The sequence below is a fragment of the Rhipicephalus sanguineus genome, chromosome 1, assembly GCF_013339695.2.
Source record: "Rhipicephalus sanguineus isolate Rsan-2018 chromosome 1, BIME_Rsan_1.4, whole genome shotgun sequence".
NCBI classification, from domain to species: domain Eukaryota; kingdom Metazoa; phylum Arthropoda; class Arachnida; order Ixodida; family Ixodidae; genus Rhipicephalus; species Rhipicephalus sanguineus.
Window position 1 is genome coordinate 48,739,993 of NC_051176.1, and position 14,133 is coordinate 48,754,125.

At 45.0% G+C, this 14,133-nt stretch overlaps 1 protein-coding gene and 1 long non-coding RNA gene across 2 annotated transcripts; both read right to left on the bottom strand.

Annotated features, from left to right (window-relative positions):
- Positions 1-9,106: 9,106 nt before the first annotated feature.
- Positions 9,107-10,970, bottom strand: LOC119390969 (uncharacterized). The gene is made up of 2 exons (XR_005183541.2): positions 10,284-10,970; positions 9,107-9,384 (listed from the first exon to the last, which is right to left on the bottom strand). It is a non-coding gene; the product is annotated as an uncharacterized LOC119390969 (long non-coding RNA).
- Positions 10,971-11,056: 86 nt separating this feature from the next.
- Positions 11,057-12,532, bottom strand: LOC119385946 (uncharacterized). Its single transcript, XM_037653337.2, has 2 exons — positions 12,337-12,532; positions 11,057-11,419 (listed from the first exon to the last, which is right to left on the bottom strand). The coding sequence occupies exons 1-2, from the start codon at positions 12,346-12,348 to the stop codon at positions 11,057-11,059; spliced, it is 375 nt and encodes a 124-aa protein (XP_037509265.1). The 5' UTR covers positions 12,349-12,532.
- Between the last annotated feature and the right edge of the window lie 1,601 nt (positions 12,533-14,133).

Genomic DNA, 14,133 nt, shown 5'->3' on the forward strand with positions numbered 1-14,133 from the left:
CATTTCCCATCCTTTGGTAACCATTCTGTTGCTCTTACTCTCCATCAATTGTCTGTTCTACGCATTACGTGGCCAGCCCAGGTCCATTACTTTCGCTTGATGTCAACAAGAATTTGCGCAACCCTTGTTTGTTCCCTGTAGGTAGCAAGAGAAAAGGAGGAATATTTCTAGTCAGGGACAAGTTGTCAATCATTCATAGTGTGGCAATCGTTGTTGAACGTGTCCGCGGTACTCGTTGTAAGCTGCGGAGGGTCAGTGTTGTCTATATGTTAGTGTAGCGAGGAAAAAGAAAGGTTGTCGAAGCCTTGCCTGAGCGATACCGAGTGGTAGGACTCTTATACTGGCGTATCATAGCTGCCCGCTAGTTTTGGGCTCCTGTTTCGTCAAACTATCGGCTGAGCCCACGTGACTCTCGCTGCGTGGGTTTGTCAGCTGTTATACTATACGTTCCCTTTGAGGGGTACTCGTAAACTGTCTTTCATTATCAGGGAATACCAGCCATATGCGCTCCACCCCATTCTTATTTTTATAGTTATTTCTAAAGCAGTCATTTTTCTTTATTGCCACAAGTTATCAGGTTAGAAGTGGCAATAATAGCGATATTAAAAAAGAACTGAATTACTCATGTAACTCAGCAGCATTAAAACAATCATTGCTACATTATGTTACGAATGCTAAACAAAATAAAGCGTATGACCGCGAAATTTACATGGAGAGTTACGACTTGCTACATTGGTCGCGTAAGTTTCAATAGAATGTTATTTTAAAAATGGGGATGCTATGAAGGCCATGAAAAGTATTTTAATATTGTTTCATTTGGACAGCCTAACGTGATATTCATATACGGTTCCATTTGTTAAATATTTCAGGCTTCATGAGAAGTTTCAGATCATTAAAGCGTTCTAGATCAGGGGTCTGAGGCCCACGAGGCAGTATTATGCTGCCCCCAACACGACGTCAACGCCCCCCCCCCCTTTTCCAGTCATTTCCTATCTGAAGACCGAGATGGCAGTTCTGACCTAAAATGGGATTTTTTCCTGTAACCTATGTTTTATTGCAACTTTGTGACAAGCGTGATGAAAGTAAACATGATTTCTACTCCAGTTTTACAAACTATTGTCAATGCGCCAAATTTTTACCCCTCCCTGACCCCCCCCCCCCTCCCGACTTGCCGTCCGGCCCCCTCTGTGTCGACTTCATGCCACTTGGCCGTCCACCTCAAGAGGTTGCCGACCCTGCTCTAGATTATTCATGACTGAATACGGTAAAATGCTTGAAAGTGATAAAATGTTTGAAATTCAGCCTTTTTAAGACCATAGATCTCCTACCGTATTTACTCGAGTCTAGGCCGGCCCCGATTCTAAACCGACCCCCGAAATTCGCAAGGCCAGAAAAAGAAAAAGCTTAATCATTGTACTGAAATCTAAGCCGACCCTACCCCCCTCCCCACTTTCGCACATCGTTCTTTCAAAAACAAAAAACAAAAAACATCGGCTTATATTTGAGTAAATACGGTAAATATCTATTAAAGGGGTACTAACACGGAAATTTTCAGCTCTCAATTTTTTTTCTCTCTTTTTGCGTGAAATGAAAGAACAAACGCTCAAGAGCGTAGAAAATGTACGAGGAAGCATGAGCGCACCCCGAAAAATGAATTATAACTTGAACAAAAGTTCGTTTCGGTTGCTACTGTACCCTGACGTCACGACACGGTATGAGCTTCTCGTCACGTACTCGCGCAAGATATCGTTACTTTTCCACGGCCGCTCCGCTCCATGGCTCCATTGGCGACGCGCGAGCGGCCATATTGCATGTCTTCGTACCTGACGTCATCACAACTATCCATACTGGTGCGTGAAATCACCAGAATTGATACTGTAGCCTGACGTCACGTTAGTGTCGATGTTAGTAGGTGCGCCATGTGGAAATTGACTTTATTGCCAAAAGAAAACGTCTTATTAGCATGTACAGAGCTTCACACTTCCTCAGAGCCGTCACTTTAGACAGTCGATTTGTATGGCGTAGAAAACTCAGCTCTTAAAATGGGTGAGTTGAGTTGAATAAGCTTCATCTGTCCAACGGTTGTTGCTGCTTGTGCCCGGTGCTAGGCTGCCAGGGTCAGCATCCTTCTAAGTGATTGCCTAGTGAGAGAATCTATACACTCCACATGTACTTGAACGGGAGCCATAGCTGGTCGTACCGTTTAATATGTGCGCACACTTTATAAAGATGCATGTATGCTTCTTTCACTCTACACGCACAGTTTTTTGCCTACAAAGGATGGTACAAAGTTATTTGAGAATCTTCAAAATTTTGTTATTAATCTTATTTTAATTACTCGAAATCCGCGTTGTTCTACGTATTAAGACGTTGTATTATTTCACGTATATGTCCACATGAATTTGGGTATAGGAATTTCGGGCTGGAGGGATGATAAAGTCCTGGCGGTCACGTGAGCTGTAATAGAACTTATGGAACATAGCTATGGCGGGAATGCGGCGACGAAGTGCAAAAGTTAATAGAGAGAGAAGAAATAATAGAGAAGGAAAGGCAGGGAGGTTAACCAGTATAGGACAACCGGTTTGCTACCCTACACATGGGGACAGGGTGGGGGAGATTTAAAGATGGAGAGGAAAGAGAGAGAGAAAGACAGAAAGATAGCACATGACAGTGCACACACAGAATCAGTCGGTAACAGAAGACATTACAGCTGAAGGCGACGAAGGCACTGCTGAGGTTATTAAGAGAGACGAAATTGGACAAGCGGCTGTGACAGAAATGTCGCGTACCACGCAAAAGTTAAGTACAGATCTTCTTCTGTCAATGATGATGCCACTGACATAATACGAATATGATGAATGGATAAATTGTACCGTGCGGTTGTGTAGTGCTTCAAGTAAATTTATTAGTTAAACCTGAGGCGGGCTCCAAATGGCAGCGGTATTGATTGTAGGCTAGCAGTTTGAAGTGTGGGAGCGTGACGTAAATGTCATTTAAAAATCCTAGTGATTTGTTGGCACCCGCTACTGTGTTTGTGACATCCGCACCCCTCGTTAGATCATGCGACAACGCTACAACTAGGTACTTATACGATTCCACTCTGTCCAGTTAACGTTACCGACTGCGTAAGGAAAGTTCATAGGGTTTTTCGACGGCGCAAGAAAAGATAATGATTGCATTTAGTTGGGTTAAGTTCATGACAGCCACTGTGCCACCATGCTTGAATGAGGTTTGGATCATCTTGAAGTGCTTGCTGCCTCTAGGAGATTAGTAATAGTACGATGCGGGACATCAAAGGAAAGCGGCATGGGGTTAAATGCACTCTAGTAGGGTTCGCATTTCTCATTGATTTAGGCTAATACTCGCTAGTAAAGGATTTAACTAAGCACGGACAAAGATGATTACGTTTTTTAGATGTTCCGTGGCAAACCTCGCGTCTGTGTAGGTTGTACTTACCACCAGGACGCGTTCCTGCGAAGAAAAAACACATGAAAGCACAGAGACCGGTATAACACAACTTCAAAAATATTTTTCCTGCTTAAAAAAACAAATTTGATAAAACTTTTTATGTCAGTAGACAATTAATGTTGATAGTAAATGCGTTATTTAGCATATTTTTACTAGGACCACCTCAGTGCTCAATTTACGATAAACACGTGCAAAATTTTACTTTTTGAAACTTTGTCGCCAGATGTACACGCCATTTCACGCTACATACACCTGAAACATTTTAAGGCTACAGTAAAACTTCCTGAAAATCAGTTAATACAAAATATTACATTTCCCTAATTGTTATCTTTCTTGAAAAAAAAAAAACTGCAATGTAGACCATGTTGTCCATCTTTAAGTAGCATAAAAAACTCACCAAAGCGTAAAAGTGTGTAAAACTTTTTTTTTAAGTTAAAAGCCTACGATTGATCTGTAGGAAAAAGTTTGTCCTAACCTAATTTGGACAGAACAGATTTTTGACAACGCCTTTTACGAGCCATAGTTTCGAGCTTTCCGACAAACTTCACATGCACCTTGCGGCACTGAAAAATCTTTTTCGAAAAAAATATTTCGTTGGTAGACTTGTTGCTTTAGACAGATAGTCCTCAATTATTTTCAATGAAATCGCAGATGGTCGAGCGCCACGGTTGGGACAGTTGGCGTGGAATGACCCATTAACAAAAACTGATTGCTAGCGGCCCTTCAGAAAGGCTGCAATCCAATTAATGGATTAATGGGTTAAAGGGTTAATGGTTATTCCAGAAAGTTTAAAAAAGAGAAGCTCATGAGACACTTTTACGAAACGCTTTCGCGAAATCTAAAAATATTGCATGAGTTTGTTGATTACAGTCTAAGTTTAGGTGTAAGTTATGAAGGAAGTTAGCTAGCTGAGTTTCACAGGAGAGACCTTTGAGGAAGCCGTGCTGTAAAGATATTATGCTATCAATGGTAAATACAATGTCAGGCATCGTGAGTTCACTGGTAATACGCGCAGTTCTTTTGGGTGGAGGCATGGCACACACTTACGAAGGCGGTGTTAAATACGTCTGCACAATCTGAATTACTTATAGCGTCATTGTTTTCGTTAGCGAGTGTTATCGTGTGTTTGTGTTCTGGGTTAATCACACGCCAAAATTGTTGTGGATTTCGTGTTAGCATACCAGGAAGGTCGTTATGAAAAAACTTGTGATTAGCGTTCTGTATTGCCGTGAGTTATTCGGTTTCCGCTGAGTAGTACTTATCCCACATAAATCGGTTGTTTCTCTTTTTGGCAGCTTAAAAGCATCTTCTTTTCTTATTTTGTAGTCGGTTTAGTGATTTATTGAACCATAGTTTGTTTTTATTAGTGCGGAAACCACATGCAGGTAACCTATCAGTTAGTTCTAGTACTTTGTTCTTGAAGAGAATCCAGTTTTCTTGCACTGAATGATTACAAAAGTATCTCTCAAATACACGAAAAAAAAAAACTGGTTAGCTCGTCGTTAATAGCTTCATAATTGGGCTTATCATAAAGTCGAATTGTTTTCTTGTAAATTTTGCATACTAGCAAAATAACCTTGCGGTAGCTTATTTCCCTTAGTTGTGTGATAGATGTCATGCAGCCGGGGTTGTTGGTTAAAATTAAATTTAGGATGTTTGACGTCCTCTGTGCTACACGCGTTGGTTCAGTTATCAACTGCGAGATATAGGTTGAGTTATCAACTGCGTTCAGATATACATCAATAAAGTTAGTTGATTCGGGGCTATTTGTTAAAGTTATGCAGTTATGATGGCTTACAGTGCTAACTTCAGAAACATGTCCTGCTACTTCTAGCCGAGGAGGCACCGCAATGTCACGCGTTGCATATTCAAATTATCTTTATAGATTTATCTCACCATTCCTGTCGATGTGAATATAAAAAAAAAAAAAAAGGTTACGGAAACAATCAATTCAAAGAGACGCTGTTCCTGCGGCACTCCTACACTCTAAGAAAACAATAAGTATGGGTGACTCTTTTCGGAGAGTTCTGATTTGCCACGTACAGGAGTCTCTTTGAAGAGCCACGGTGACTCTCTTGGTGATTCATAGTCGGCGCGCTCTAAGAGAGTACCCTGACCCTCTAGGAAGAGTGGAAGAACTCTTAACCGAAGGATCACGTTACCACTTATGAGGGAGTCAGACGACTCTTGCCGGTAACACTCCTACGGGGATCAAATGACACACACCGAAGCGTCAAGCGACTCCAGAACTATTTTAAGTTACTCAACTGACCCATTCGCTACTATTGCGCCGATGCTGTTCGAAATAGTGAAGTATTCATTCTAAGCAAGTCGAATAATACTTGCCGTTGAGAACAGCGACTGCAAAAAAAAAAAATCGTTCAATTTTGGCATTTTTTTAATGAACTCGTCAAAACAACACCTTTTCCAGCAGAGTAATCTAGAAAGCGCGAGAAGATGGTCTGTGATTTCCAATTAAGCCGTTGAGGTATTCCTTATTTACATGCTTGTATGAGTATAGCGAACTAAAAAGTGTGCCAGCGATGTGCAGAGTGTAATATGGTGCAAAATAAACTGAAGAAATTGGCATCATCTTTCCATATTATTCCTTATGGTTATGAATAAATCAAAAAGTGGTGCCGGCTGGAGGCTCAGACTTGTGATTTGCAATGTTGTCACTCCTGTTCAGCGTGAGCAGCCATGAAATTTTTACCTGAAAACAGAACGTGATATTATGATGAGAAAACAGAACTGCAGTAAGTGTTTACAAAACGTACGCAATAAGTGGTTTACACAGACATAATGAGGGCTCACAACATAAACAAACAGGCGTGTTAAGGAACCAAGTTTTTTTGCCATTATCGTGTAAAACACCACTTGCAAATAGTAGCTGTTGTAACACGTCACTTGGCAGCAACATGCAGCACAAGATGATGGGAGCCTCTTTTATACAACAAACGAAATTGGTTTAGGCTCCTTTGCGTGGGTGCCGCTCACCTCTTTACCTTCGTCGCGTTCTCCAACCAAAGGAATGTAGGACCGACTGGCCTCATTACAGGGCGAACGCCGCTGTTGATTTTCGAGTGGTGAGGCATCAGAAAATAACGACACCTTCGTTTCCCCGAGTGTGGCTGACAACTGGAATGAAGAGGCGGGAGAAGCGATCCGCGATTCTGGGAATAACCAACACCACACACACACACCACACACACACACACACACACACACACACACACACACACACACACACACACACACACGCACACGCACACGCACACGCACACGCGCACGCACACGCACACGCACACCACACACACACACACACACACAACACACTGATTACTCGTATTTTTTGTTCAACACACCGTTACTGTACACACATCTGACTCGCGCGTTTCGTATTAAATAACTTCGCAACGAAAACAAGATTTCACGTAAGAGAAGACGGGAACTTCGTTTCGCAATAGGCACTGGCTATGCACGAATGAAAGCACTTCTTTTCTGAGAAATCGCTTCAAAATTTGCTTTCAGAATAAGCCCGGCTTTGTTCCGGCATATTCCAACACTCAAGCGCATCCTCCGGCAGTCAAGGGCACGCCGTGAGCGGTTACTGACCGCCTGTTTCACAAACGTAGCCCATTCTTAAATACTCAGATAAACACATGAGAGTACGAGCGCCCGAACGAAACCGTGCGCGCGCGGACGCCATCTACGTCGAGATAAGACATGTCAAGTGACTACCGCGTTCGCGCTGGAAACTTCGTATTATATCTGCTTCTTAAACTACCGTCTTTAAAGGAGTACTGACACGATTTTTAAGTAAAGCAAAACGGACGTTTTTGGTTTCCTTGGCATGTAGTGTTAACGCTCCTCTCCACACGGCATCCGGGAAAACACGTATAAATATTTAAGTTTGATTTAAAGTTTTCATCTCCCAGCATCTGCAAGGCAGCTTCGCCGCATGGAGATCCCTATGACGTTTCAAGACAGCTCACTTGGTTTGCGAAATCTGGGTTCTGCATGCAGCCTAAATCACAGAAATCGCTGTCGGAGGCACTGGACGACAGTTCACTCATCATGAACCACGGTTCGACTGACAGCAAAGGACAGCAGGTGCATATTTCGTGGGCTGCAGTCTGCCCGTGACGTCACGGGCAGACTTGACACGTCACTATGAAGCCGCCCCCTCGAAACCGAAACCGAAACTGCTAGTTGAAAGAGGCGGTATTAAAAATATATGCAACGCATCCCCAGGCACTACGACACTCTTTTTAGGGTTCTCGACACCCGTGCTTTCATTTAGAGCAACAACCCGAAAAATTTTAAAATTCATGTCAGTACTCCTTTAAGCCAACAAAAACCATTATATTGTAGTGAAGAGAGGACGACGAAGAAACACACGAGCAAGCTAGCAAGGAAGCAAGCCGCAGTGTCAAGAGTAGCAGGAGACTCCAGCTCGCGCTTGCCCGGATTTTGGCTGCTTGACGCCCGCCGCTCTCCGACGCCCTACTCTAGACGCTTGTTGACATTCCCTGAAGACGCGTCAATAAACCACGTCACAATATATAATAGCGCGTCTGAGTGTTCTGTACACAGACCTCTTTTTTTCCCTCGTTCCCACGCGCGGAAGCATGCTGCACACTCAATGTCGATGGAAAGTTATATGAAGCAGACCAAAGCGCATCTCAAAACGTCATCTTCCACCTTCAGCAGTGCAGACACAATGTGCGATCAGCAAACAATGACCCTTGATAATTGTTTGCATCGCTCATTTCATGGGAGCTTGTACAGCAAAGCGCAAACGGTGTCAACTCGTTAACTGGCAGTTTTAGCTTAGTTGGGCATCCGCAACAGCGCCGCGGACGCAGGCTGCTGTTGGAAATTGCTGGCAGCCTGCTTCCGCAGAGCTGCTGCAGACGCCCAGCTAAAGCTGTAAATTAGTACCTGCGAAAGCAGTACACTCACCGTCAACAGGCGTGCGTTTTCCGTGTCCGCAGCTTCATGAATATTCGCCTCCAAGCGTCACTTCGAGCACGGAGCCTGGCGTCACCGCCACCGAAGATGCGCATGTTCACTCGAACACAATACTACGAGACAGGCAACTGACACAATCCGCAACGCATTGCAAAAGACCGAGCAGACTGAGAGAGGAGGCGGAGGCGCCGCGCAAGCCAGGCTGGCTGCGTCGGCGAGCGAGCCACTGACCATGGATCCACAGCGGCGCCGAACAGCAAACGCGCGATATGTAAGGCGTATACGGCGGCGCCTTCATCACGGAAGCCCACCGGAACGCGCTTCACGAGAGTCCCGAGACTCCCGCAAAAATGCGAACTCTCTTTTTCTGCTGCTACCTTCCAAAAGGGGTCAAATGAATGCCCGAAGAGAGTCACAGTGCCGTAACCCTCTTTTGACTATTTCTTTTTCTGAGAGTGTACGGTTATTGAAGTTGGATTATTGAGAAGTTTCTAGAACCATAAACACGCTAAGGTGAAAAGTGATTTTCCATGCTCTCTCGAGGTTTTTTTTCGTAGCCTTAGGCATGAACTTTTCTGACCAAGCAGTTTATACATTTATTGCTTCTTCGAGAAGGACGCATGAAACTTTGCCGCCGTAAATAACGAAACTGAATACACACGTGTTCTTTGTGAAAATATTTTTATTGTTGGAAGTTACCTTTCGGATACCTCCGCCTTTTTTTTTTTTGGTGCTTGCTTCCGCGATGCTTGACAAATGTGGGCGCTCCCATTCCAAAACAAAATATGCGGTACATTGTCATTCTTCGGACTGGTATCGTTCTATTTTGTGTTTAGAAGCGTAACTTCTTACTGCACGAAACTCCGAAGACTATGGCACAGTATAGATGATGCTAGCTGTAACGGACAGATGAACAACGGCGTTGGCGACCAGCACACAAACCTGGGAGAAAAGAAAAAAAAAGATGGTTCGTTTGGGAAGCTGTGAGAGTGGTTTCATCCAAGATACTTATTAATACACCAAGCACGCATTTTCATTTACTCTAGAGTAACACTAGCTGAACTCCAAAATAATGTTCCATAATATGCGCCTAAGTAATTTCCAATCCATTTCTGTGCCCTGTTTGTGTTAGTGAAGGGTGAAAAGAATGGTGTGGACTAATTTACTATTATTCTGATTTTGCTGTTCCATTTAGGGCGTCGGTTCGGGAGACAGTTGTGGCCTTATGAGTTGCCGTTGGGTAGCCGGAGGCAGCCGGTCGCTGATTCCATGTCCTTAGGCCATCATTTCAGAGACTCGAGCAAGAATACTTTTCTTCTAGTCTTATTCTTGACAGTAATTTGATGCAAATTATTCCTTATCTGCTATCTTAACGGCTTAACCGTTCCTCTGCGAAAACGGTTAAACCTACAGGCATACAGTAAACTTACGCTCAAGCTACTCCAGTTTTAGGCTTAGAAGGTAAAGAAAATACAAAAACTTTTCTTTGAATGTGGTTCAATAGTGCCGATGCTTGCAAGTGAGCAATCATTTTATTCGATAAAAGTCGTCAAAAGGTATATCTATTATACTGTCAGTTTCCTGTAAAACTTAAACTACAAACGTGACTTCCCTGCTTGTCAACTCTTAGTCGAGTATCTACCATTGGAAAAAACATTCCTACCGCGTACACTGAGCTGGTCTGTCAACATTCGCAAGCGTCTAATGTAAAGTGTCTAAGGTCTTTTCATTAGCGGAAACATTCGCGAATGAAAACTTAGAAAAATTTCCTTCACGCTTCTTACGGCAATGAAATGACAAACGTAAACTTAGAGGCTAGTCAAACTTCGTCGCATACTTACAGCCATACATGAAAATCTTTCAGCCGACAACGACCTCCTTTCCAGAACTGTGGGACACGGAACCGGACCCAGCAGCCTCCTTGTCGTAGGCGCTGCCGTGGCTTGCTTTGACCCTCACCGCGGTTGAAACCTGAGCTCTCACTCAGGCCGAAGCTTTTGGAGGTCTCCGTACGACGAGCTGTGCCCGAAGACTTTCTTGTCGGAGCCGCCAACGTTGTAGGCAAAGCTCCTTGACCGGCTTCCTGACCGGCAGCCTTGTCCGCAAAACCTCCAGCACCCTGGTAGCGGAACTAGAAGTAGCAGCCCCATGCGACGCCGCCGACGCCACCTCCGTAGCCTCCGCCGACACCACCTCCGTAGCCTCCTCCGACGCCACCTCCATAGCCTCCACCGATTGCGCCACCTACTGGAACAACACCAACGCCGGGCCCAACACCACCACCGACTTCCGGGCCGACACCGATAGCTCCTCCGACAGGTCCTCCGACGGGTCCTCCGACGGGTCCTCCGACGACACCTTACCGAGACCAGGGCCGACACCAACAGCGCCTCCGACAGGACCTCCAACAGGCACTCCGCCGACTCCTTTACCGATTCCGGGACCGACGCCGACTCCAACACCGCCAACACCGCCAACAGGGCCAACGGGTCCTCCGACGACACCTTTGCCAATTCCAGGGCCAACTCCAACACGGGACCAACTCCTCCTCCGTATCCCGGACCGACACCTCTCCGTAGCTAGCGCCTCCAATTCCAACACCGGGGCGAATGCCTCACCATAGCCGCCACCGTACGAACACCGCCGTAGCCACCGCGGTAGCCGCCGCTATAACCTCCTCCGTAGCCAGCTCCGCCAGCGCCGTAGCTACCACATAGCCTGAGCCGAAGCCTGCTCCACGGAATCCCCCGCCGACGCCCGGTCCATAGCCACAAGGGCATGGCGGGCAGCCACCGAGACCACCGCCGAGCCCGCCGCCGCTCAGGAAGAGCCCGCGGCCTTCAATCTTCTCGTCACCTTCCTTTTTTTCATCGTCAGTAGATGCGGCTGCTGTTGTAGTTTCAGCTGGTTTCTCATCAGCCGGCTTGTCTTCAGCGAGAACAATGAGGCAGAGGGCAAGCAGGCTCGATAAAACTAGCTGGAAATCAGATAAAGTTCTTATTAGTACACATGGCATAATGAGCGCAATGGGATGTTCCCTGTACTCGTACAGACAATACTAGTGTTATATTAATTTTCAGTTTTCGTTCTTTTTCCTCTTCGCAAATTGTCCACACAATGCCATGCTCCCGTTTTAGCGGATGCCGAGAAGTCATAGGGACGGATGACAAGGAATTGACCATGTCGAACAAAAAGATATATTATAAATTACATACAGCCTACTGATTTCTCCAACCTTAACTTCACTGCAGCAGGAAAAGTAGTAAGTGACGTGTGAACATTCCTTTTAAACGGACATTGCCGTGAGTGAGTCTACTTTTATTGATAAGCTCGTGACGCTAATTAATAAGTAAGGGAAGAGGAGTAGCCGGAGCCATGCATAGGCACCAACCTTTCCTTAAACACATTTAATAAAAAAAAGTAGCAAGTAGTGACTCATCGTCGAGCAGTGCACTGCTTTGAAACTGTAAAGAGCCTTCTTTGTGAATTAGACTTAAGGCAATCACTCATCATTTTCATAAAATCACATCACACCAAATACCACGTAAAACTGCATGATTATTCAAACAATCAAACAAAGTTAGCACAAGGCAACATGGCTCACGAAATGTCTTTTACCATGTTACAGCCAGAGCAACTACATGACGCCAAACAAGCCGGCTTATGTCCAAGCAGGCTTCTTTGTGAGCGTCGAAGTTCTCCACGCTGCACGCTGAGACCCCGTCGCAGAGCCCTTGCTTAGACGCACAATTTGGGCACAAAACACTGAAGTGTTCAAATTGCACGGATGGGTCAACAAGGGAAAATGGAAATGTTTCAATGGAAGCGCTATACATACAAGTACACTGAGACATATGCTCACGAAAAGACACAAGACAGGGCCGGCATGCTTACAGTGGTCCTCATGGCTCTGGAGCTTTTGGTGGACTGGTCACAGGCGCTGCCATGGCGCGCGCTGTTTTATATTCACGCGTCTCCTCTCTGGTCTCAAGGACCCGTAGGTGTTGGACAGGCCAGCGTTGGCTTCCTTCTCGGAAGGCATTTCTCCAGATACACGTCTAGTTCCTCGTGCCTGACAATGAAGCGGCGCCGGCAATCGCCTTCGACGCGACGCCGGTTTACGCTCGTCGGTCAGAGGTTTCCCCGCAACCTTTCTCAATCAACAGGCCCCACCTGGGCACGCTCCTGTGCTCAGACGCACAGACAGCGTTGCTTACGCAACGGACGTGTGCCAAGAGCGCGCCGCTGCCCGCACAGTTCGCATGCCATTGCTTGTAACACTAGTGCGTAGGCGATTATGTTCCCCGGTTGCGAGTCAAGTTTGTATATAGACGCATTCGTGCTCGCTCGTGACTCCGCGTTAACCTTGCGGGCATGCGCATCACGTTTTAGGCGCCTCGAATTAACGACATGTCTTGGACAATTAATAATGAGGCACTTCGGCTTTTCCTACATTGTCTCGTAGTTCAAGCTCCAGCAAGTGAAATGGACATGAGACCAGGCAATATACGTGCAACCATATTTTGGTATTTTTTAAAATAGTTGCATATACGGAAGGTGGAAAGACGGTTACAAGGTACTTAACATGTGAGGTGTGATGTCAACGTGTGTTGAATTATTAAAAAAAAAAAAAAAACTCGCGGGAGAACTTCAAAAGCAGACGCAGGGGGGAGGCAGTAAGTTTGTTTTCATAGAAATTATATATTGCGCAGCTCTTTTATAAGCTTGTGAGTAATGACTTTTCTGAGTTTTCTAAATGGACTGTTTAAATTTTAATTGCGTAATTGCACACGTGTACGAGGGTTACTTCCAAATCTCTGAAGTTGCCATAGGCTTCGCTCAGAGTCTGCTGATCACTACAAAAATCTTTTGAAGTTTTTGAAGATGACACTCATAATCTTCACCTGTTTGCTATGCGTAAAAATGCCTGAGTTAAAATTATTTAACAATTCCAAGATGATCAGCTTTATTTCTGATACATTGCTACTAGGCTTCGTCTTGAAGTGATGTGTCGTTCGTTGAGTGCAGCCATCATACACCCATGAAATTTGATAAAAGCTTTTTTATTGCCTGAATGTTTAGTGCCTGAATAGCTTGTTAAATAATGCATTCAAGAGCATACAAAACCAGATCAATATCTCAGCGTTTCCCAATTAAAGACCCCCAAACGACCTCTGTAAACACAGTAAACTAGCCCCTTATTTTCTACAGGCTTTTCCCGTTTACCGCCTCACTTCGTGACGTCATCAGGGTGATTAACGTGACGTCTCTAGGCTATAAACTTCCGATTAGTCAGTGTAAGGGAAATATCAGTTGTGATTTTTATGACACCACGTTTTCCCGTCGAGTCGCACACTCTTTATTCTTTGTCTCACCTGGCTGTCATGTGAGATCAACTGATTCCTTTCATGTAGTGGGTTTTTCACCGAGAGAGCGATCTTATGTAACTTCTATGTATATAGGCTCGTGATAAGAAGACAGCGCTTGTAGGGGCGGTAGTGAACGCAAGAAAGGAGCCACTCCGCCGCTTTCAAATTCGGACTGGCTTATAAGGGCCCTTCCATAGATCAGCGATATGTTAGTTTCAATAAGTAATCGCAGCTTTAGCACGTAACGAACACTAGGTGTGGTTAATAACGCTATAGAATGGATGGAAGCATCGATCAACAGTTCCGCCGCGCTCCTTTGTAA